Below are 25,053 nucleotides of genomic sequence, written 5' to 3' on the forward strand. Positions count from 1 at the left end.
ATACAAAAATCTAACGCGCCATATATTTTCTTGCTGTTGCCCAAGTTTATAATGCCATTAGTGTGATCTACGATGGGCTGGTTTATGGAGAGAGCAATGTAATAATACAGAAAGGAAATACCCATAACCTCAAGGGGGGGTGGGGCAGACGAGATTGATGGAAAGTGCAACTGTCTGGAGACACAGCAGTCCGGAAATGGAGACCTGGAGTGGGGGGTGGCGCGCGGGTTGGAAGCAAGTTCTTTGGCTACGTTTGGCTTTGTTTTCTCAAAGGAGGGTGAAGGGCATGGCAAGGGTGGTTTTGTTCCCTTGGGTCGGGCCCCAGGAAGGGTTCTTCTTGCCAGAATCACTGACAAGGTAGTTGACCCGATTTCCCTCCAGAGTCCCGTGGGGGGTAAATGCCTTTGGGTTGCCCGGTCTCAGTCCAGGGGCTTGGACCCTGCCCACCCTGCTGGCTCTTTGTTCTTGGAGAAGACTGACCATGGGGGCTGGCAGACATTATGATTCCCATGTTGTCTACAGATGCATGTCTGGGGCGTGGGGGTGGGAGGGAATATGGGAAGAACCTTTCCAGCACTGTTTTGGAAATCAGATAGAATTCATTTTGCCTCTTCTGATCGTATGCCTGCTCCCTGGAGGAGATGCTGTTTGAACTTCTAGCAAAGCGGGCCTGTAGGAGCTTTCTCTCCAAGCCCATGCACCGTGGGCCTTCCTAGCAAAGCCCATCTGGTCTGATGCCCAGGGAACAGCTTCAGCAGCTGATTTTGCTTTTTAGTTTAGATGAGAGATAACAGTAAAATTGTCTATGGAGGATAAATTCTTGTCAGTGGATTTTCTTTTCCATGCAAGTTCACCTTTCTTCCTTGTGGATCACCTTTATTAGTGTGTGGGCCTGAAGGGGGCTCCTGCCATGGAGCCTGGGGATTCCAAAGCCATTCAGGGACCAGAGCCCCTTCCCACCTGGTAGAGGTGGGGATGTGTCCCCGTTAACAGCTGTCGCCAGGAAAGGCTATTCCATTGGAAAGAAGGAATCTCTCCCGACTCTGGGAGAACTGGGCCGAGAGCAGAAGACTCACCTCACATTGGCCTTCCTCACCTTCCTCTCTCGTTTCTCTTTGGTACCCAGGATCTGGCAGCTGATCTAAAGACCCAGCCTTGTGATTGTGATCCCATCATTAGTGGAAACAAAATCGTTCCTTGTAACTGGAATATAGTTACTACAAACAACGTATGTTTATTGGGCATTCTATTTCTAAGAATTGTAATTACACTAGAATACTTGTCATTAATATAATTACAACAATGATCGACCAGTGCTCTGTTCCAGACCAATAACTTCACCTGGATGCACTCTTTGTTCGGGGTGGGGGGAAAGAGGTAATTCAACATCTCTGGCGACAGTCAACAAAGCCAGTGTTGAAACGGGAAGACACAGGGATGAAAGCCTTCCTGGGGATACAAGATGGTGCTGGGGCAATGCAGAGCCCCCTGGCAGTCTCCCTCTTGACTGACAAAAGGACACTCTCTGCGTCCCCAAACTCAGATGTTGAAAGGCAATGAAAGCCTGGAGACTTCCAGAAGAACCTCTGGGCCTGACTCCCCCTTTTTCCCTATGGGGATGAGTCAGGGCCTGGATGTCCAGGGGAGCCTCCTGCCCTGAGGCTAAGCAGCAGTCACCCTGGTAGCTGGGACAGGAAACCACCGCCTGGACCTGAGCACTCATTGTCCAAGACCACTTCTTGGGCATGGACCGCCCCTTGGTGCTTTCCAGCTTCCTTCCACTTACTATTAGAGAACATTAGAGATCATGGAGACCAACGGTTCCATTTCACCCAACTCTAAATGCAGACTACAGATGTCTTAGGCACCTTGGAAGCTCTCGCAATGCCTCCATATGGGAAAAGCTCAGGAACTGGGTAATGGAGGATGAAATGTGACCCCCAGGGGAAGCTTGGACTACCAGACTCTTCCCCTGGCAGGTGGAGGGAACCCTTGTGTCTGGGGGCTTCTATAAAATCACCTTTCAAATGTCTGCTTTTCTTTCTTTATGCCTTATTCCTGCTACTCTCTCCCTAGAAACAAAAATATAGAGAACAAAATAACAACATAAAAAAGTAGTCACCTTAATTCCATTAGCATCCAGGGGCTTTCTTCTCAAGCTCTGAGCACAATGGCCTCCTTCCATGACCCCAGATGGCTGGACCAGTCAAGAGCCCACAACTATTTATTACTTCTTTCCCCTTTGGTGCATACCCCAGGAAGATGCCATAACCATGACCATCATGAAGTGGTCTTGTCTGGATTCTTCTCTGTGTTATACTCAAAATGGCCCCAGTATTGAGGTGGGAAGAAAGCAGTCCCCAAACTTGGACCAGAGACACAGCCTCAGAGCCTCCCTTTCTTAGACTAAATAAACATCCAGGAAAAAGAAGAGCAAAAGTGACTTCCACTCAGTGATGATGAGGGAGGCATGTATTTCAAGTTCCCTGGGAGCCTCTCACTCTAATGGCCTGCCCTGCTCACCATAACAGACCTCAGGGGAAATGGACAGTGTCTAAGAGTGGCCGTGGTAGGTCAGCTCCTTCCTGGGAGCCCAGACATCAGACCCTTGGAGGCAGTGTGCCTCGCTGGCAAACTTTGTAGGTTGGGGGCTGTGCCTGGCTGGCAACATGGTCCCTCCGAGACATCGTCCTCCTACAGGGATCCCTGAAGTGCCCTGGGAAACATGGTAGGCTTTTGTTTTATTCTCTCCTAGCTCTTTTTTCCTCTTTCTGAGCAGCAGATGCAAGCTTCTTTTATATATTTAAAAGAAAGAAACTTGGGACAAGAGGAGCAAACAAGAAAGAAAAAGCAGAAATTTGAAAACCTCCTTCAAGGTAATTAAATGATTAGGGGCCTTTGAAATCCATCAGATGGCTCAATTGTTTCTGCTTTCATCTGGTTCATCCTTGGCCCTCTCCACACATGAAACCCGTGCCAGACACACCAGTCTGGAAAGCTGGAGAGAGGCTGAAAACCTCTTTGTTTCTGCCTCCAGCAAGTAACTTGCAGGTTCCTGAATGAGGTAAGATGTTTCTTCCTGGGCCCTCGGCCCCTGGTCCAGGGTGGGAGGAGAAGCAGACCTTCCTCTCCTGACCACATGCCTCAAGATAAAGGCTCAGGGTTAAGGGGACTGGACAGTATTTTTTCAGGGTCTTCATGCCAATGGTGTGCCTTTTGCTGTCACACCCACGTCTGTCCTACTAACTTAAGATCCATTTCATCTTAAAGAGGAACAGGATCGGCACACAATTAGCTTCACATTCCTTTTTAAAGCCAACATGTAATCTCCTTCCTCCTTCTCCCCATAAAGGGACCATCTAAGTCTCGATCTCTTTTGTCGCTTGTGATCAAGAACAGCCATTTCTAGCCATTAACAAACCTTATCCTAGAGGGAGAGGGCTTTACGTCTGGAGACTTCCATAGCCTCTTCTTCCTTCTCTTTGTTCCTCTCTTATTTCTTTCTGCTTTCCTCCTCATGTGCTGCCCTCAGTAGGACCATCTTCTCCCTGTGAGCACCTCACCACTCCTTGCCTTTACCTCGAAAATCAATTGTCCTGTCCACCATCTCCCTGTAGACCTCCTGCTCAGCCATCAGAGCCCAGGAAGGTGGGATATAGAGTTTGGGTTTTCTCATGGCCAGGCACAGATCAGTCACTGCCCCTGTGGGCTGACAGAGCCCCACACGGCGGGTGTTGGTAGTGGGAAGTACAACCCTCTTCCCTTTCAGCCTCAGACACAAGACAGCTTCCTCCTGCCATTAAGGGTTTGGCCAAAGCCAGGGTTCGCACGGGAGTAGAAGTCAGGGAGAAGGGGACAAGGGCACTGTGATGGGCCTCTCTGTTCTCACCATTCCCCTCCTGTCCCCCAAACAGCTTTCATGCTTCCTGCACCAGGACCACGCTCAACTCTCATAGCTGTGGGGTTTGCCACACAGTCATGGCACCCGCCTGGGTATGGGAAGGGGCCGGAAGGTACACCCAAGGCTGGGGAAGGGAGTGAAGATGCTGGAAACTGTCTTGGTCCAGTGTTGATGGAGAGAGTGTGGGCCAGGCTGGAAGCTCTGTTCCCGCAGTCAGTGGGGTCTAACCAACACTCTGTGTGTGTGTGTATCTTTCTATTTTAAATACCCACTTTCTAGAGCAACCACTCTGTTCAGTCCTACTGGCCTAATGGATGGAGTCACACAAGCACCATAATGGCTGAACAACAGCAGACTTTTCCAAAGTATTTTTAAACCCATTATCTTTGAGGTCCTGGCCCAGAAATTCACATCCTAAGAAAAGCAGCAACAGAGGCATAGAGTATTTCTATTATAATGATGAATAGTGTTTAAGGATAAGAATAGATGCGCTCAGGGGTGGGGAATGGGTGTGGGGGAGGCTCAGTCTGTTAAGCATCCGACTCTTGGTTTCAGCTCAGGTCATGACCTCAGGGTCATGAGATCCAGCCCCTTGTTGGGCTCTGCACTCAGCGGGGAGTCTGCTTGAGATTCTCTCTCCCTCCCCCATCTCTCCTCCCGTGCACCCACTCCTTCTTTCTCTCAAAACGAAACAAAACAACAACCACCAAAGGAAGGACAGGAGTTAAGATTAGGCGAGAATAATAACACAGCTTCTTAGCCATTAGCCAACTCTAGTGATTCCCAAATGGGACCATGCTATAGAACCACCAACTACCAAGCCCAGCCTCAGAGTTTCTCATCCAGTGGGTCTGGGGTGGGGTGGTTAACTTTGAGTTTCCAACAAGTTCACAGGTAATGCTGATGCCACTGATCTGGGAACCACATGCGGAGAACCACCACTCTGGTTGATAAGTTGACCTACCTTTCTTTCTTTCTTTCTTTCTTTCTTTCTTTCTTTCTTTCTCTCTTTCTTTCTTTCTTTCTCTCACCCTGTTACTCAACTTGTCCAGTTTGATCTCAGATATGCTCTGAGAGACAGCCAAGGAGTCTATACATAGTCTTGCTGTGTACTTGTAATTATTTCTATCACACACACACATACCAGCCCATCTCTCTGGAATTGTTCCAGAACTCACCTGGCATGTGGAGGGTCTTCATGGCTAGAGTGACCTAGAATGTACCTTTGCCTATAGCTGACCCTCTAGGACTGACCCAGAGCCCACTGGCCCCAGAGCAGGGCTTTGCACCTTTACTGCTTTCATGTCGTGGTCTCTTAAGAGTCAGGGTTGGGGCGGAAGTCAGTCCTGTAGGATTTACCTTTGTATTCTCTTCTTAAGGGCAGGCCTGCTTCTTGTGCCCCATGCTCACGGCAAGAAGCACTCACCATGCTCAGTGCCCAGACCTACCTCAGGCAGCTTGACTCGGCCTTCCTGGAAGGAGCAAGTCTTGGGGTCATGGGTACAGACGTGCCGGTATTTGCACCAGTGGCATCGGTATGGGCTCTCAACGCAGGACAGGCACCTGTGTACAGAGGAGGAACAGGCACAAATTACAGAGCTTTGGTGAACCCAAAGCAGAGGGACTAAGACATCTGAGTCTAGCTAAATATTTTTTAAACCACCTTCCAACACTCAGGAAGAGCAGATCTGATAAAAATCTGTCCCTTTCAGCTTCAAGTTCTCAGGATGCCCAGATTCTGTGGCCTTCTCCCCCTCACTCAGGTAGGTGAAAATGTTGATCCCCAATGGCCTAATCCACCGCACTCCATCTCCACAGGGTGGTGCCTTCTTGTGTTGAACTAGGGGACAATGAGGTCTAGAGTAGAAGGGCCCACACATTTAGTGCTGAGAAAGAAATCGAGGTTGAATTCCAGTCGACGCATGGATCTCACTGTCAAGGAACCACATGGACCTGCCCCAGCAGAGGAAGGTTCCAGGCTGCTCTCCCAGTGCAGTGGGTCTCCACACAGCCAGCAATCCTGCTTCTACACTCCACCCCCAAGAAACAAAGGTAACCTGGAAAGAGCTTCTTCCTGCTTAAAACCCAGCATGGTTCCTGTCTTCCAGAGGGTAAAACCCAAATGCCTTGCCCTGCAGGCTGAGCCCTTTATGATGTCCAGGCCCACTGTCTCCACATGTGTTTGCTGCTTCAGCCGAGAACAGGCTGTGCTCTCCCCATGCTGTCTTTCTCCCTGGGGTACCACTTCCCCTTCCCTCACCCTTCCCTCTTCTTCCTTCTTTGACCAATGGAGAGTTGGTCACCCTGGGCCGTTATCCCATTAACCACTCTGTTTATGTCTCTGGGACCATCCTGGTCTTGCTGTATCATATTTTACTTACTCACTGCCCAGTTCATCCACTAGTCACACGGCCATGACTTCTGGAAGCACAGCTTGGGTCTCTGAGTCCTACTCACTGTTGACCCTTCCTGTCTAATGATACTTCTTATATCTGGTAGATGCTTAAAATTATTTTCTGGACTGCCTGGAAACCTCACACATGATTTTATCTGTCTACTCTGCTTTCCTAGAGGGACAAAAGAGGAGCAAGGGAAAAGGCCACCACGTGGTAAAGCCACGGGCAGCTCTGTGGCAAGAATCAGGAAGAGAATTCTGGCATCGATGCAACTTGTTTTTGGCCGGAAGGCCTGACTACCTCTTCCTTGGAGCCCCAGAGATAGCCAAACGCTGGACTCACACCTGCCATAATCAGATAGGTAGACTAACGTTCCACCAGCCCAGAGCCCAGAAGTGTCTTTGGTTATGTTAACTAGCTTGTTCTATAGGGAAAGGAAAACAGAATAGCGTTTAAAACAAGCAGGGCTTTATGAGATCAGGTCCTCTGGTTTTCCAGTGATGTTCCATGGAACCCTGGGGTTTCCATGAGTTTTGTTGAGACAAGGAGATAGATGCGTGGGGTTTCAGGACAGGGCGGACCCAGGCCTTCCCAACCCTCAACCAGAGTAGCTCCTCCTTCCATCTGTTTTGTATATCGGGCTTCCACACCTAGTTTTGGTTGGAGAAAGGTTTCTCTGGCTCGTACCTTCTCAGTCTGGTCCAACTCCATCATTTTAGAGAGGAGATAATCATATAATAACAGCAAAAACATGAGCCATGCCCAGACAGTGGCTCTAAATGCTGTGCTTGTGGTGGCTCTTCTAGTCCTCACAGCTGTCTTGTGCAGCAAGCTGGGCTGATGAGCACAGGCAGTGACCAGGGGCAGCGACTAGCCAACTGGGGCTATGCCCAGAAGGGCCCCAGCCATGTCAGTGGTGAAATATTTGGGTGACATTCTTGGAAGAAGGACTACAATTTCCCCCATGGACAGAGGACACTGGGACATGAATGGTTAAGTTTCCAGCTAGTCTGACTCCAGAGTCCAAGACTCTGGTCCCCATGCCTTCCCTTGGGTAGTGGATGCTTCAGACAGGGCCTGGGCTGCAGCTGGAGTTCGCCAGCATGTGCCTTTGGGCCCCACCCTGATCCTCTGTAGTCCAAGTACTGAGCTAGCCCACAGGGGACTGGGGAGGGCTGACCCTTTGGTGCCTGGCCCAGACACCCATGGGGGCTCCTCTCCCTCCTCAGACCCCTCTTGTCATCCAGGGTGCTGGCTCCTCTGTTCTTCAGGTGAGGGGCACCGTCTGCCTCTGCAGATGGTGGGAACCACATCGGATTAGACAGATTGATGCCAGTGAAGATGTGTGGGCTACGGATTCGGAGGTCCTACACCAGTGGTTCTTACTCTGCTCATTCCTGCCTCTTCCCCTTAACACTGTGGGTACAAGAGGAGGGGCCTTTCTCGCCTCCTTCTCCCTACAGGGCCTCTAGATGGCCACTCCTTGCCAAAAGTGCAGGCACCTTCCATCTCTGGGTGAACCTTGACCCCCAGGAACAGGGAGCTAGCTGAATGAGGCTGGGGGCCACTTACGAATTGTGGACGCTGCAATTGTAGAAGACAAAGCTGGTGCTGGCAAAGGTCATGCCTGTCTCCTTTGACTTGAGCTGCAGCTGGACGACATGGTGGTCCCCTGTGGGGTGGAGTCAACCACAAATTCAACGGGAGCCCAAGACTCTGTGTGAGGGTCCCCCTGAGAGTGATGCATCCTGGGAAGGGGGAGCCTGCCCCCCAGGGGTGCTCTCAGCCCTGGCAGGACTCTGATTCAGCTGGGCCCAGTCCCAGGACAGCCCTGAGAGCATCTGCAGAGGGCGCTTCTGGTCCATTCCTCTGTGCACGCTGTGTTGCTGGCACCCGCCCCTCCCATGCTCAGCAGCTTCTCTCCTGTCTGCCCACTGTGACAGGCTCCCATGCAGGGTGCCCAGGCCAGACTTTCAGAATTACACGCGCGCGCACACACACACACACACACACACACACTGATTAGGTACCAGGAAGAATGTGTAACACTGCTTCGTAACACTGCTGCAGGCCACGCACAAGGTCTTGCGTAAATGTGCGTGTGGTGCGTGCCTAAGGTCATTCCTCATCTCGGTAAGGAGACACTCCCCACCTCTGGGCGGGGGCTCAGGGCTCCATCCCGGTGGCAGTTCCTGCAGTCCTCAGCTGGCACCAGGGAGGAGCTGGAGCCCATGTTTAATTCACAGCCCTGACCCCAGGCCCCCACTTCCAGGCTTGTTCTGTGCCTTCCCCGAGAGTCTCATTAATCAATCAGCGGGGAACAAATGTGACAAGCCCAAATGGGAGCACCAACATGGAATCAATCTGCGCAGGCTGGGCCTGTCCCTCCCCAGTGTTGGGCCTCTTTCCACCCCCGTTCCTCCCAGTGCAGGTGGCCATGAACTTGCAGCTCTGGGAAGGCACGGCAGGGTGGGGATGGCAGGCAGTGGTCCGAGATCAGAGACCTAGCCGTGCAGGCAGGGTAAGGAGCCTGATGGGCCCTGGCATCGCCACCCCCACCCCTGCTCCTGACCAGCTTCCCCCCCCCCCCACGGCCCCTCCATGCTCGCCCGCTCAGGCTCCAGGACCGCCTCTGAACCCAGCTGGCACATTCTGATGCTGTCCTGGCCTTGCCCTCTCTCCATTCTCTTTGCAGCTTCTCCTCACCTAGGATGACACTGCCTCCAGGAAGCACACCTGGTTTCAACAGCCATTTGTAAGAGCAGTAAAAAGACACTCCATCCCCTTCTTCCGTATCATACCCACCAATGCACCCCTCTCCTGGCTCTCCCCTGTTTGTGGGCTCCCTCAATGCCCCCATGCCTGTCCCGAGTTCTCATCAGGGCGGGGGGAAGGGCATGCCACCCAGCTTTGCCTCCGGGGACCACTCACCATTCTCGGTGATTATCCGGGGTACCTCCTTGGCTGCTGGGGAGTAGCACTGGATCTGATTGCCCACCACCAGCCCGTCCGTCTCTGACAGGTCCTCAAAGGTGCAGTTGACACCAGCTGACAGCTCCGGGACATTGTATGTCTCTAGGACCAGCTGTGAACAGCAGGGCAAGGGGAGAGAGAGGAAGAGAGTGAAGTGGGGGAAGGGAGGACGTGGAGAAAAGGAAGAAAGAGGGAGAGCAAGAGAGATCAGAGAGCAAGAAAGAGGGAAAACAGGAGGCGATGTTGACATAGAGAAGAGAGCCAGTTGTTCACAAGACATAGAGGCAAAGTGGTGGGGTGCAAAGGGACAGACACAGACGAACCTTTATTACATATGAATGGATTTGGCCCCAGGAAACAGGAGTGCTTAGGGGATGAGTCTGTAGAAAGAAAGGCTGGCAGGACTGAGGTCTTGTGGTTAAGCTCCTCCTGATTGTCCCCAGTTTTGGAAAAATGGCAAACCAACCACCAAGCGCCCAATGCATGGCCATGGGAGCCATCCTGCCCTTTTCCCCCTCTGCATACGTTCTTCCCATCTTATGGACAAAGACGTCCTTCCCAACACCCTCCCTCTCTTGGTCACCCTTCCGATCCTGCTTGGTATCACACTTTTCCCTGTCTTTCTACCCATGGTGCAGAAAGCCTTTGCCCCATATCCCTGTGCCTGTTCCCCTCTTCCATCTCCAGGGATGCATCCTCTAACGCTGCTCTCGAGCAGCAAGGCTGGTCAGGTGGGGCCCAGCTCTCCCGAGAGGCCTTGGTGGGCTTCCATGGGGAGAGGGTTCTGCAGCGTCCCTGGACCCACATCCCCCTGCCCTTACCAGGACATTGTACTGGGAAACAGAGATGTTGCTGGGATGGACGGTCAGCCGGACGCACTGCTTCATCTCAGAGGCAAACCTGCGGGGCTCTCTGGACCGTGCACAGCGCTCCTTCCGGGTGCACCTGGGAGGGACAGAGTGATGCGTGACTCAGGAGATGGCCGCTTCCTCCAGCAAGGGGCCGAGATGGAGGTCAGACCCTGCCAGCAGCTCCCAGGACATGAACAAATTCAATATGTCCAGGACTGACCTTTTTGCCTCCTTCCTCCAGCCTGGTCCTCCCGACCATGGCCGAATTTAGCAAGTCTAATACCTAGTTGCCAAATGCAGAGACTCGAGGGTCATCCCAAAGACCCCTCCAGTACTCCTCTTTCCCATAAAGAGTAGCGGAGTCACTGCTCTACCTCCCCACTCATCCTCAGCCCTCCTCCCCACTTAGGTAAACTGAGAACTGCTCGCGATATATATATATCGATATATATATATATATATATATCGCTCTTGCAATATATATACAATATACTCTTGCAGATTTCCTCACCTTGTGTCACCCTCCAGACCAACCCTCCCTGCCCATTTCTTCTGTCCAACTTTCACCTACCCTTCCAGACATGGGTCTGCCATTATGCACTTGCAATCTCTCCCCTCCACCAGCCTAGGCAAAGTGAAGGACATCTGGGGGTTTCTTATCATCTAGAACTTCTCTGACTATACAATAATTATGGGTACCTCTTACCAGGTGTGAGTTCCAAAGAAGAGACCCTGCCTAACTTATTTTGAGATCCCCTGTATACCTCCTGTCCAGCAGACAGAACACAAATGCGGGTGGGGGGAGGAAGGGAAGGAAGGATCAAAGGAGCAGAGTGGATGCTTAGCAGCTGTGTCACTCAAAGTACACTGTGTCACATGTGGACGCCATGCAGGGTGACCTGGGAACTCACAGGTCTAAGTGATGTGGCTTACATGCACCTGAGAATCACAGCCCTTCACCCAAATGTGCACAGCGTGCATGGGGAAGGTGCTTAAGCTCTCTGCTCCGGGATCAGGCCATCCCTGCCTTCCAGTGGGAGTTCCCTGCACACACCTATCTGAGCTTTAGGGAGTAGCATTTAATCCAAGTCAGATAAACCATGGGCATGCGGACCTTCGCTGAGCTGCTGTGCTTTGGAAACTGCGGACCCCTGATTCTGCTGTGGGGGCAAGGGAAGCAGGGTCTTCAGAGAGACAGGCTGGGGTAAGCTGGGGCAGCCGGGAGATCATTCCTGAGTGGCTGATCTGCTCTGGTTAAAGAGAACAGAGTTCAGAGGAAGGAGGGTGTTGGGGACTGGAAGGGACAGGAATGAGCATCAGGCAAGGAGTTAAGTACGAACCAGAAAGGCCAGGATGTCCTGAGGAGCCCGCATGGGGAGTGGATACTGGGGAGGGAGCATCCGCCTTGAGAAGCAGACAGGTGAAGCATGGCGCTAGAGATGAGGGAAGAGAGGCTCCAGGACATCCTGAGCCACTCTGGCAGTGACTGGGCACAGCGGAACACCACAGGGGAAGAAGACACCTTTGGCTTCAGGGGGACGGACAGCATAACGGTGGAGAGTCAGGGGAGAATTCAGCAAATGAAGGAGAATTCACCGAAAGTGTGGACTAAATGCAGACAAGGAGACCCAGGGACAGAAAGGATGGCCACAGAGTAAACGGAGTGTGTAATGAGAAACTAGAAAACAATTCTGAGTCATACACGCACAGCTGCTGGCCACGGAGCACTTTGTAGGCACCACAGTTTAAGAGGTTTATGGTTCATGTCAACGTCTCTCAACAATGTCGTGAGGCAAGTACCACTGAAAAACCCATTTTATAGACCAGGAAACTGAAGAAAGAGTAGGTAAGTCACTTGCCCAAAGTCACCAGCTAATCAGAGAGAACCAGTATTTGAACACAGATGAACCCTGGAGCTTTTGTCCGTGACCGCTGCGCTGTACCTCCCCAAAGCTTCGAGACCGAAAAGCGAGGGTCAGACCACCTTGCTACAGACTAAACCCATCTCCCCACCATCTTGATGTTCTCTTCATGTGGCTTGAGGCGATGTCAAAATTTCCCTTCAAGCTTCATCTCCAGGCTAATCACTATTTTTGCCTGCCACAAGGATGCACTCGGAATATCATTGCAACTGGTGACTTCTCTAGGATCCTTCTAGGAATCCTGAGAGCGAAGGGTCAGACACGATTGTGGTCACCTCCTGGGCACTCCCTGACTGCTCTAGCAGACCATGGCAACGAGGGCATCTGCCTAAAAGTCCTGGAAGTTAATTTACCAGGCTAGCTCCTCTGTGAGGACTTCATTACCTCCAGCCATTAAGCTAATGTTATGGACTTTTCCAGGGTGTCTGCACTGACATCGCTATTAATAGTGTTATTACTCCCATTAACGGTAGACCCAGAGAGCTGGTATGGGCTTAAATTATTCACTGACTCCCCAACTTTGAAGTTCTGACTTCCAAGAGCAATCAGAAGGTCTGAAAAATGTCTTTGATTAAATTACAAAGAGAGAAAAATGAACCTGCATCCAGGCCAAACTTAACCTGCCAAATAGAAATCTAGATGACGAAGAAAGGACCCCACCTCTCTTGCAGGGGTCCAAAGGCACTTGGCTGGAGGGATTTTAAGATGAGGTCTACCTGCATGGTTTGCTGCTTCCAAGGATCATGGAGTTGCGTCTTTCCATGGCTCCCCAAATTTGAGAGCCCCTGAACCAAATACTCGTCATCCCCTTCCCGCAGGTTAGGTCTTACCAAGAAAGCCACCTGTCGCTTACAATCTGAAACACCCCATCTAACCGTGCAATTTTTGGCAAATTACTTAACCTCTTGATGCCTCAATTTTCTCTTCTACAAAATGGGGACAAAATAGCATCTACCACATAGGATTATTATGGAGAATGAAATGAGGTTATATAAGTGAAGTATTTAGAACAGGGCATAGCTCGCAGGCCATGAGCCTTCAATAAACGTCCAGCAGTATTATGATCCCATCTCTGCTCTGCCTTCCTCATGCATGCCTTCCCGAACTGCAGCTGACACAGAAGCAAGCATTTTCAGACTGGCTCATGGGGCAAGCCAGAAACAGAAAGACAGAGATGGTTCCAGCAGTTTTCCTCCTAATGAGGGATGGGGGACCCCAGAGGCCAGGAGGGAGGAAAAAGGGAAAGAGTGGTCTGGTTTGCTTGGAGCTCTGCTTTCTTACCGGCTGTCAAAGGGTATTGACTACTCAGCTCTCTTAGTGGAAAGTCAAGTTTAAGGTCAGTGTCAGGGATGTTTTGACATTTCTACTTTCCCTCAGGGCCCATGAGGGTGAGGCTGCAAATGTCCTAACGCACAGACCACTGACCTTAGATGTGATAGGATAATGGAGGGGAAGGACAGATCCCTTCTGAGTCTTTACCGGGTCTGTCAGGGTAATGGCCCCCTACTCTTCCAGGACTGTGATTTCTCATTAGCCCAGGCAAGAGCTGGCAAGTGTGCAAAGGATTCATGCATGACTTTTGGGGGGTGTGCGGGGGTGATGGCTTAGATGTTTCCTTCAGTGGGTCTCCAGATGCTTCTTACAGCATTTCCTCTTATTCGGCTGCGGGAGGACCCTGGAGCTGGAGGAAGGTCCTGCTTCACCCATCTGCCAAGCAGGTTCGACAATACACTCCAGGTGACCTGGGATCTTCAGACCGTCACCCATGCCACCACCCTCGCCACCCCTCCCCCAACACAGACCTGCAGGGGGCAGCAGGAAGCAGACCCCAGCCGATAGCTCAGGCAGGCCCCCAGAACTGGAGGGTGGCCCCGGTCCCCCTCCTCCTACAGCCCTTCCTCATGCTGCTTTCTTTGCAGTTGGACCCTCCAGCCCCAGTCCAGAGGTACTGAAAGGCCGTGGGGACAGAGGCCTGGCCCCTGGAGGGGTTATTATTCAAGCCAGTGCTTCCAATGAGATTATCCTCTCTAATGAAGCGGCCACCTCCGCCCTCCCCTAAGCCTGAACTTTTGCTGCTGGAGAATTCCCAGCCAAGTGGAAAATTGGAAAAGAGAGGAATGGAGGAAGGAAGGGGGTGGTGAGGGAGAGGAAAGAGGTGGTTATTAAGCTCTTTAGAAATTAATTCCTAGGGACAGTGATAGAAATATTAACGTCCAGGACCACCGGCTGGGCGAGCAAATTTCCAATTTGGAGTTGGGGCTTCGAGTGCGGCCTGGGTGAGCCCCCAGGCCGGGGGTGGGTGGGCAGGGGGCTGGCCCATCCCCTGGCCCTCCAGCAGGGGCCACCAACCTTGGACATAAGAGTGTCTCCCGACTTCTGCCCACAGCTGACCCCCAGCCGTCACGTTAGTCATGGTCTGGGCTGAAGGGTGCCATTGTGGGGAGCTGTGCTTGAAATTTGAGGAGACTGAAAACATGGGGTGGGGGTAGGGTTTCCCAAATGATCTTTACAGAAGGGCTAAGAGGAATGCTCACTCTAACACCTCTTTGGTCACTGTATACACATCTGGGAACCCTGGTGAGGGGAGAAACTGGATTTGCCAGTCCCGTTGGCCTTGTCCTCATCAGGAAAACCCGAGGAAATGGGCAGACACATCTGCGCAGCTTGGAAGAAGTTGAGCTAGATGGGGAAAGGAACCCTTCCAGGCAGGCGAGCGTGCAAGAGGTTTCTGCAGGAAGGGCGTGGGCCAGGCCAGCCCTGCTGTGTCGAAATTCTAGGGTCCATGGCCTTGACCTCAGTATTTAGGCTGTTTCTGGATAAGCCATGACTACACTACAATTTCCCTTGTCACCAGCCGCTGAACCGGCAACTGGACTCACAACCTTTTGCCATCTCTAAAGCTCCAAAGCCAACCCAAGCAAAGGCTGTGGGGTTCCCTGCCTCCCGGACCCACCCCCTGGCGCAGGAGGAGGGCACAGGACTTCACGGAACCAGCAGGTGTAGGAGTCCAGACAATGCCTAAGGACCTTTGTGGGCTTACATGGCAACCATGTGGTCCTGGCCCACCAGCATGTCTGCAGGGAGAGCCAAGCTCCGCCCTGGGTGCCATGTCCGAGGCTCACCCTGCCTTCCTTTCACCCCTGCAAGCCTCGAACAAATGATATATTGAACACAAACCTCAGGTGGCCATAAAAGGGACGCAGGGAGGTTCCCTGCTTCCGAGGAGAGAATTGCACCTAGCAGGTGCCCAACAGGAAGGGGAAGCAGGGACCGTCTCTCGCTTCTCTTCGTCAGTAGGGAGCTATGGTTTGGACCTATTTATTTCGTTTAAGGGTGAGGATAGGTTAGGAAAGAGGAGGTGGAGAGAAGAGCAGGATTGCAGGGAGGGGGAGGGACAGAGGGCAGGAGATGGAGGGAGAGAGAGAGAGGAGGAGGAGGAGGAGGAAGCAGAGGCAAGGGGTAGGAGGCTAGTCTATTTTCCCCGTGATCCAGTCAGTAACAAGGAGGTGCTGGCTGTTTCTCGAAGCACACTCACGGGTTACTTGGGTTGATCCGAGCCAGCCTGCAGGCTACACGTTATCCACAGCCTGGACCTTTCATGTCTGTTCATGTCTCCAGGCCAGCAGGCGTGGTGCAGGGCGGTGCGGCCAGGAGGAGTGTGGTGCGTGCTGGTGTATGGTGTGTCTGTCTGCACTTGAACCTCAGAGGCGGCTCAGCCCCTCAGGCTGTCTGCAGGGGGCCAAGTCAGGAGACTGGGAGGGATGCTCAGACCTCATATGGACCACAGGACTTTCCTAACTCCTACAAGCTGCTGGCATCGTTGACTTCACATCCTTTGGTCATGAACGCAGGTGTTACACACATGGATGTGGGGAGGAGGGGGAGGCAGGAGTGAGGAGAGGGAAAGCGAGCTTCCTTAACCCCTGCTGTGCATCTGCTGAGCCACAGATGGAAAAACTCGCCTGTACCCAGTAACCCGTCTGGGATTCTTCCCTCTGGACCAGGGGCTGGTAACTTGCTGGCAGAGAGTCGGGGAAGACCAGAGCATAGACCACAGAGTCTGCTAGGCAGACGGGATTCTAACGGGTTCCTCGGGAGTATGTGGGCCTTCTGCAATAGCCCTTGGAGAGATCATTGCCTTTGCAGGTTGGTATTAAATAATCCTTTGACACAGCTTCAAAATAAAATAAAACCAGGCTCTGGGATATGCTGAGAAGCAGCAAGGAAGGACTTGCATTTTTAGGGTAGGCTTGTACTTCATTCAGGGCACACTTAGCCATGGCTACGGGACAGACTTTAGGGCTTCCCAGGGGTCAGTGCCGACCCAGGCTGCTGAACACTGCCTCCACGGTGTGGTTGGTTGGAGCTGTCCAAGGCAGGGAGACTTTGTTCCAGCTGCCTAGCCACAGCCCCCCAGTCCTGGGTCGGGTGGGGACAGGAAGGGACAGGGGTCATGGTGGAGGCCCTGGGGTCAGACCCGCAGCCTCTGCTCCCACAGTCACTGCAATCAGGGTGACCTCCAGGTCACCACGAGGGCATTTCACGCACGTCCTTTGTTTTCATCTCCAGGGTGGCTGCAAGCTGACTCTGCCATTGTCGCTCTCAGTGGAGGAAACGGAGCCCAGGCTGGCTCTGTCCATAGGCAGGTTCTGAGCTGTAACCCCTCCCTTCCGCTCAGGATAGAAGTACTTTTCCTCACCCTCCCCTTCCCCCTCTCCATCTTGGCAGAAGCCACACAAAAAAGAAAAGGAGTGGATACTGCACAGTCACCCGGGCCAAGTACCCCACGATGGGCCTTCTTCCAACAGAAGAAATCTGCGAGGAGGAGAGGTCACCACGGGACAAGGGAGAGACTTCATAAAAGCTGGTCTTATCTTCCCCCTGTTGAAGTCTTGGGTTACATGAGCCTCCCAGGAGTGACGCTGATGAACGTTCTTCAGAAAGGTAATGTCTGGGCCAATCGATGTGGCTGGGTCCACCGTGGGATCCCATTACCTGCTGAGACCGAGACTGGCTTCTTGGCCTGGGCCTGGGGGGGGGGGGTAGGCAGGGGAGATGGAGAAGGGCCTGGGGATGTGCCAACCCTGGTGGTTGGGGGGAATGTTCCAGGCCCAGGACAGGCAAAGCTGGGCTGGGCCAGAGGCTTTCCTTAACCTTTCTCCAAGTCAGAACAGGTAGGCTCAGGCCCAAGGTGAATGCCCTGGAAAGACGGGCTCAAGATTCAGGGACACTGTTGCCATCGGAAACCAGCAAGCCCCGGGCTGGGCCAGGGACTGCATGAGAGAACAAAGGGGCGATGCTCTGTGCTGCTGGGTTGGCAGGCCCGTCCTCTGAGACAGCAAAAGGGAGGTTTCAATTACACAAGCATTTCTTAAGCTTGTTCAGTCTGCATCCCACCTGTGCCCTCGCTGGTAGAAAGGGCCCTTTCAGCCACCTGAGCCACCTGTTAGTACGGGCCCTGCCCTTGAACTATGCACTTGCTCTCTCCTTCTCTGTCTCCTCCTGTTTCTCTCTCTCTCTCTCTCTCTCTCTCTCTCACACACACACACGCACACACACACAGCTTCTGCTGTCCTCTTCCCACAAAGTTTCCACCCTCCTACTCCCTACAGCCATAGGGAAAACTGGCAAAAGTGGCAAGAAAAGAACCCTTGACACTCTAAGGAACCCTCTTCCTGAGGCTCTTTGTCTTGGTTTTCCTGAGAGTCGGGCTCGCTGGGCCTCGCAGCACTTGGCACTGGGGCTCACCCATGATGGGCACCTGCCAATGAGCTGATTCTGGTCCTAATCCTGCCCCCCTCCCTGGATTATGGTCCTTATTCCTAAGAATAAGGCAAAGGCCATCTCATGCAGTCCCTTGTTTCCCCTGAGCCTGGCCCTGTGCCTGGCACTGATAGAGGATGTACAGAGAAGCAGTCCGGGGGCACAGCACTCCCACAGGCAAAAAGTCCCCCAGCAGTTTTCAGCAGGCTGCCTTCTCAGCAAACAGAGGTGCCCCAGGGGAGTGTCTGCAGGCTCCTTCCAGCCCCCCTCCACCTTCTGCACTGACTCTGCCTGCCCCAGCCTTTTCCAGCCATGTCCTCGTGGGTCCCTCCCAACCGTGACTGTCCGGGGCATCTATTTAAAATGCAAGGAAGAAAAGAAAAGAAAATTAAAGAAAAGAAAAGGAAAGAAAGTAAAGCAAAATAAAATAAAAAGAAAATAAAGTAAAATAAAATGGAAAGTATATCAGAAAAAGCAGTGTCTGGCTTTGACCTGAACTTAAGTGATTAAGGAAGAATGTCCCACTGGAAAGAATGGGAAGGAGCGTGAGAGAACTTTCTGGATGAAGGATATTTTGTGCGCGCGCGCATGTGTGTGTGTGTGTGTATTTGTTGTTGTTGTGAAGATTTTATTTATTTATTTTGGAGAGAGAATACATGTGAGCTGGGGGAGGGACAGAGGCATAGGGAGAGAGAGAACCAGACCTCCTGCTGAGCGTAGCGCTTGATCTCATGACCCTGAGATCATGACCTGAGCGAAATCAAGAGTCAGATGCTTAGCCAACTGAGCCCCCCAGGCGCCCTCGACATTTTGTCCATCTTGGTGGGAGTGTAGATTACCTGGGTCTTTGCATTTGTCGAAACTGTTCAAGTGTATACTTAAGCTCTGCTTGTCTCACTCTATGTTAAACATCCTATTCCCACATACAGCGTCTTAGAAGACCCCGGGGCCCTTCTGGGTTTCATTCAGCCACGTGCGCCAGCGCTCCTCCTCAGCGACTAGCCGACTAGCGCTTGGAGGCGGTGTCGGGGTGAGCAGGCCGACCTGACGCAGGGGTGCTCGGGAGCTCTGTCCTCCCAGAGGAGTTGAGATTTACCAGACACGCCTGCACAGATCCCGGCACCAGGAGGCTCGAGCTTTCAGAGGACACCCCCTTCACCTGGTGCTGGGCCTCGAACGTTTACAACATCCTTTATCACTTGATTTTATCTGCTTGCCGCCAGCACGAGCAGGATCTCGTTTCCTCCTTATACACGAGGATTCTAAGTATCTGATGCACAGAGCTCCCATCCTCTTAGGTTGTGGATTCCACATTGGTGAAGTCACCTTTCTTCTTACCCTTTATTGAAAATCCCCACATGGATACTGACGGCACTTTTGGGTCATTCCTGGATATGAGCCGTGGGATGGAGAACACCGTGCCTTGCTACATCCGCCCATTCCTATCAGAGGCTGAATGAGGCGATGATACTCGGCTTTCTTGTTTCAGTTCACGTATACACAAATGTCCTTTTCATGGTCTGGTTAGTGCCGCGGTATTTGTTTGTTTTGTTTTGTCTTGTTTTTGCATTTTTGAGCATTTTGTCAGAGACTTTGCTCTTTGAAATGGCCCCCAAGCATTGTGTTGAAGTGCTGTCTACTGCCTTTAAGCCTGAGAAGAACATGATGTGCCTCATGGAGAAAATACCTGTGCAAGAGGGACTTTGTTCAGGTGTGAGTCCTGTTGCTGTGGCCGCGGCATTTTGGGCAAGGGAGAGCCGCCAACAGCAGCAGAGCAGCCAAGACCAAGCCTTCGTGCAGCCCTTGCTTTCGGAGGACATGTGCCCACTGAGCACTGTACCAACACGATGCGTACAAGTACGATATGCAAACTTCAGTATCAGACGGGATGCCAGGTTATCGGAGGCGAGGGCAGCCCAGCTGGAGCCGCCGTGGCTCAGAGGCAGGCAGTTTGAGGCTGGGATGCCCACGGCAAGGGAAGGATGGATCTGAAGTCGAGCCATCTGGACAATCCACAGGGGTCGACTGAAGTCATTAGAGGCAGGGCACCCGCACCCGGGGGCTCTCGGTCCATCCCTGACCGCGCGGCCATTCCTGCCCCACCTCCGCTTTCCATTTCATGACACTCCACAGTTCAGGACATGCTTTCAGCAATGCCATCTCATTTCATTCTCCAGCGACTCGGTGAGGGGCACAAGACAGGCATCGCCGTCTCCCATCCACAGATGAGCCCGGCTGCCCCAGCTTGCTGCCCAGCTGGGGACTGTGGAATTGGGACTTGGTGGCAGATGCCCAAAGTTCATGTCCATGGCTGTTTTCCTTAGGCCATGCTGATTGTGGTGCTGCTGGCTTCCCAGTCCAGGCTGATGGGTTCCTTCATGAATTTCCCAGACTTCTCTTGGGCCCCAGACCACCCCTGTTTTCTGCCATTGGATGGGAGGCAGGCATTATGTTGCCAAAGGAGAAACTGAGACCACATAGGAAGTAATTTCTGGTCCTTCCTCTTCTTCCTCTTTAACTTGCCTCTAGGGATGGGATAGAGGGTACCCGTAACCCTTCTGCTTCCTTCTCAGAGCCTAGGGGTCCCTCCTCCTCCCAGGGTTTAGTGCTATGTAGGTCAGCATCATCAGGCAGGACCAAAGCTGACACGGAGACCTGTCTTTGGGTCCCACAGACAGTGTCTGAGGGTCCAGATTTACCGATTGCCCCTAGAGGATGCTAAGGTGTGAATGTCCTGCACCTGGAACTGCAGAGCCGCCCTCAGCTAAGGAGAAATCCAGGTGGCCTAGGTCCCCAAGGAAGCAGTGGGTTTGGAGCATGGTCCCTTCCCGAGAGACCTCATTGTGGGGGAAAAAGGAAATGACTTCCCTTCTGCCTTGCAAAGTACCAGATAGGCAACCCTTCTGTACTGATATCAGGGCCAATCTGATCTCTGAATGCAGTCTCTCCCATTCGGTCCTACTGGCTGCTCATGGGCTCTACTGCTTCCTGGTTCCATACACGCCCTTGTGCCCACCCCCCACCCCCACTTCCCAGTCATCTCTCAGTTATCCGGGTCAATGGGTCTCAAGTTTTCCCACCGTAACATGCCTAAGGGAGTTCAAGGAGCTCAAGGACTCATTATGTGTGAACTTGTCCCAAGGGACGGTGACTATGCCCTTGGGGAGAATGTGCTAGAATTTAAGAGGATATTTCTCACTTTTAGAAGCATTCCCTGCATGGGGGCAAGATCCTGCTCCCTCCTTCTTAGAGCTGAAAAAGCCTGGAAAATGTCCTTGGTCAGATACAGTCAGGCTCTCAGCAGGGAGACTAAAGTCCTTCTCCTTAGTGTGTAACACTGTGTCCAACTGGTAGCAAATCATTTTCAGGTGCTGACTAGAAGCCTGGGGTTCCAGCAACAACAGTTTAACTGGATACAAATTCCCTCTGAGTGGGGGGCCCAACTACTGTTGGCTTCTCTAGTCAGCAACGCCAAGAGTCTTCCGATCCCCAAGCCCCCAAAGGAGGGATTTCAGCTCTCCCCACATGTCTAGGTTGCTTGTCTGTACCCTGCACCCCAGCCCTCAATCACATCTCAGGCTACATCTACCTCCACTGTATACTGTTGCCTCCTTCCCTCTTCTGGAGAATACCCTGGAACGGGCACCAAGAAGCACACAGGGAGAGTGCCCAGCACTTGGGACAGGGGTTCATTGGTCTAGTGAGCCCAGGCCCATTGTCCTCTGATAGCCAGATGGGTGTACTGACAAAGAGGGACGGTCCTTGGGTGCTACACACTCGAAATGTCCACCTCAAATGCCAGAAGGTTCTGGGTAGATATGGAAGAGTATCTTCTGTTGTTGTCAAATCACTAAGTGGGGAATCCATATCTCGCACATGATTTTGCGGCCTTATGTGAGCCTTGAGAAAAAAGTTTAGGGATTTTTTCGTTGGTATTTAGTCCTGGAACATCAGTCTGCAGCCAAGTCATCATCAGAAATGTCCAGGAATTCTCCCTCCGGCCCGCCAGTGTGCAATTACCCGCATGATTCCATATCCTGACTCATCATTCCCAGGCTGACATGTCCGTATATTTCTTATGGGAATCTGACAATTTAAAGTGAAGTCGGAACAAAGAAGGGGGTACGATTTGCAAAGGGTACAGAAAAAGGAAGAGTCAGAAGAGGCAGGGAGAGAACAGAGATCAAAGGGAAGGAGAGTGGTGACAGAAAAGGCGAGGAGGAGGAGGAGACTGACGGGGGAAGTGGGAGGCAGGAGGAAGCTGCCCAGCGGTACTCACGTGTTGTGGAGCACACACCAGCCGCAGTGGGGGTCGCCGGAGCCCAGACACTCGCTGCAACTCCGATACTGACCGCAGGACTCCACAGGGACTCTGGTGAGCTAGGAGAGGACCAGAGAAGGGTGATTGGGGTTTTGCAGAATACCCAGTAGTTCACTGGGGAGAGATGCTGTTCTATGGGATAAATCACCCGAATCAATGCAGGAACGTGGAGAGGCCCAGGGCCCCCGAACAGAAAGGGGCTTTGAGTGATCCTATTTGAGCAGGTGGCCATGAAAGCATCCAGGGGGGATGAACACTTGTTCCTTTCTTAGAAGTCTCTGCCAATAACCTCCTTAGAGTTCACATTAGATTGTTATAGAAGATATTTATATTGTGTACATTTAAACGTTCCCACCACCAGAACCCCAAAATGCTCTACAAACATCCAATCCATCACTTCTTTACTTCTTATCAATGTAATACACCCAAATGTTAATTCTTTCTCGTTTCTCCTTCCTTCCTGCTTCCCTCCTTTTCTTCCCCCCTCCCTTCCCTTTCCCTTCCCCTATTTCCTTCTCCTCTCTCCCTCCCCCTATCTCTCCCTCCCTCTCTCTCTCTCTCTCCCTCCCCCATCCTTCCTTCCTTCCTTTTTTGCTGTAAGGTGTTCCGTCTTCCTCCCCGTTCCCCTCCTTTATGTCTGTTTGTTTTTTAACATCCGTGTGGTCCCAGAGACCATGTAAGAAAGCGGGAGTCCAAGACCCTTCTCTTTCTCATTCCCCGGGCCTTTGAACTCACGTCGTAGCTCTTAAGCTGTCCACAATCTTCCTCCTGCTGTTGGCCAACTGCCTTTAAAAGTGTTTCACTCTGGGGTTTTCATAGAAGAGCTCTTGCTACTTCTCCCCCTACCCACACTCTTTGCATGACTCGAGGCTTCCTCTCCAACCCCAAAGCCTCATACTGGCCCTCGCCCGCCGCTTTGTTAATGTAAAATGCTCCACGTGACACTTCTGCTCAGCCCAAATGCTTCCGTCTCCTGCAGGCTCCAAAAAATCTTGTGCGTGTCTTTGTTCTCCAATGTAGCTTTCCTGGATGATGTCTTTTCACAGGACTTCTCAAGGCCCAATACATAAAAGGTACTTGATCACGATACCCAGCATCACACAGAATTTTAATTTGCTTTCAACAGCCTTGGTCTTTATTCTCTATGTTGCCCGTTTCTTCTTTACAAAAAGTTTTTTGTTTTGTTTTGTTTTCTAATCATCTTCTTCTGTTTGGGGCACCATTGTATCTCTGCAGAAGGCTTCTTACCCAATCTTTCAGCCTGAGCGAAGAGAATCTGATGCGGCCGTCCTTTTCAGTTTTTCGCCATCAGACCACAGGCACGGAGATGTGCAAACCACTCGGACCGGACTGTGCTTCTGTGCCTCGTGAGCCAAGGCGCAGGCTGGGTCCCCCTGCTGCTGCGTGGGGCATCTGCCTCCATAGAATTCTGTACACTTGGCAGGGGTTACTTGTAACTCATGCACAGGCGAACTGGCACCAGGGTCTGCTCAATTAGTCTCGATACCGTCTTTTGGAATTAATTAATAATTAATTCCCAGGCTCATATGATCTCGCTTCCCTTTCTCCTTCCCTTTATGTATCTTTTTTGTCTTGTTTTGCTTCCTCGAGCACATGCGGAGCCTTCCTAATGACCACCTTACAATCCCACTTCTTCCCGGTTACCGGCTGGCCTCCGCTCCCCTTCTTGTTGTTTTGCTCTTGGTCTTTGTGATCCTCTCTCCACGTTCTTGGATGTCTTTCTGCACGTGTGGGATTTCATCTTTCCTGTTCTTACTGCTCGTGTAATCTTACGGACCAGGCCTCAGCTCTGCCCATATGCGACTTTCCCATTTTTGCAATTAATTCTGACAATCAGTTTTGCACAAATTACCCTGCTGGCTCTACACACAGCCAGGAACTTACCCTATTCCTAAGGCCTCTTTCATTTCTGTCCCTACCCTATAGGTGAGCACAGACATGCTGCTCCTGTAAGCATATAAATAGTGACTCCCAGCCCCAAGTGCCTGGACTCCCAGGAATTCAGAAGCGGTAATAAGGTCCACAAGCTATTTTCAATAGTTCCGAAAGCCTGATGGAAATTGGATTGTTGCTGTTTTCTTTTTCGTATGCATACTCAGTGATGTATGTCACATATTAAAAATAGGAAATATATCATTACTTAATAAATGCAGTTTGTTGAGCGGGCAAAAATCTTTGAAAACATGATGCCTAGAGGGGAAAGAGTAATAAAAGGGACCCTCGGTGGTGGAAGCTGGTAACATGAGTACATAATAATGTTTTCATATGTTACAGCTGCTTGTCTAGCACTCCATATTTTGCATGGGCTTAAGAAGAAAATCATGGCTCATTCAATCAAAAGCATTTTCTTGGTCTAAACTTAATTAATATCCTCCCCAGTTTCTCCCATTGACATGTTCTATAATCTGTCTTGGACTTATGTGCCATGGGGCTCCGGGGTGTGCCAGCTGCTTGGCGAACTTGATGTTCTCAAAAGGCTTTGCATTCAGATTTCTAAAAATATTTCGCAACTAGTATTAAGTAGCGCCAATAACTAGAATTGTAAAACCCTCCCTCTCCCACTCTTCAATGAGCATGATTTTAGTTCTGTTGGAAAGAGGGTAGGAGCCCACAGAGCTGGGTTCCAATCCTGGCTCTGCCCGTTTACCAGCAACGAGGTCCCGAGTCTCCATTTCCCTGGACTCTAAACAGGGACACAGAATCCCCCCACAGGGTTTCTTAGAGCCCAGATGACCCGGCAGGCGTGAAGTTCCTCTGTAAACGCACGAGCACATGGCGGGCGATGGTTATTATTGTCATCTTTGTCATTAATCCCCCATTCTTCATCACGCGGCCCCATTCCGTCTCTGCCACATCACAGGAACCTGTTCCGACGGGCTTCCCCCGGCCCCAGGAGCTCCACAGG

General features: G+C 51.7%; 1 protein-coding gene across 1 annotated transcript in view; it reads right to left on the reverse strand.

Moving 5' to 3' along the window:
- PLXNA4 (plexin A4) overlaps positions 1-25,053 on the reverse strand; it is a 416,899-nt gene that overhangs the window by 77,092 nt on the left and 314,754 nt on the right. The window contains exons 5-9 of the mRNA XM_045062995.1: positions 22,086-22,186; positions 10,092-10,215; positions 9,229-9,382; positions 7,870-7,969; positions 5,350-5,464 (exon numbers count right to left, since the gene is read on the reverse strand). Of these exons, the coding sequence (XP_044918930.1) occupies positions 5,350-5,464; positions 7,870-7,969; positions 9,229-9,382; positions 10,092-10,215; positions 22,086-22,186 (594 nt within the window). The remainder of the gene's footprint in view (positions 1-5,349; positions 5,465-7,869; positions 7,970-9,228; positions 9,383-10,091; positions 10,216-22,085; positions 22,187-25,053) is intronic.

The sequence above is a fragment of the Mustela putorius genome, unplaced genomic scaffold, assembly GCF_011764305.1.
Source record: "Mustela putorius furo isolate JIRA1106 unplaced genomic scaffold, ASM1176430v1.1 tig00003845_pilon_pilon_pilon, whole genome shotgun sequence".
NCBI classification, from domain to species: Eukaryota; Metazoa; Chordata; class Mammalia; order Carnivora; family Mustelidae; genus Mustela; species Mustela putorius.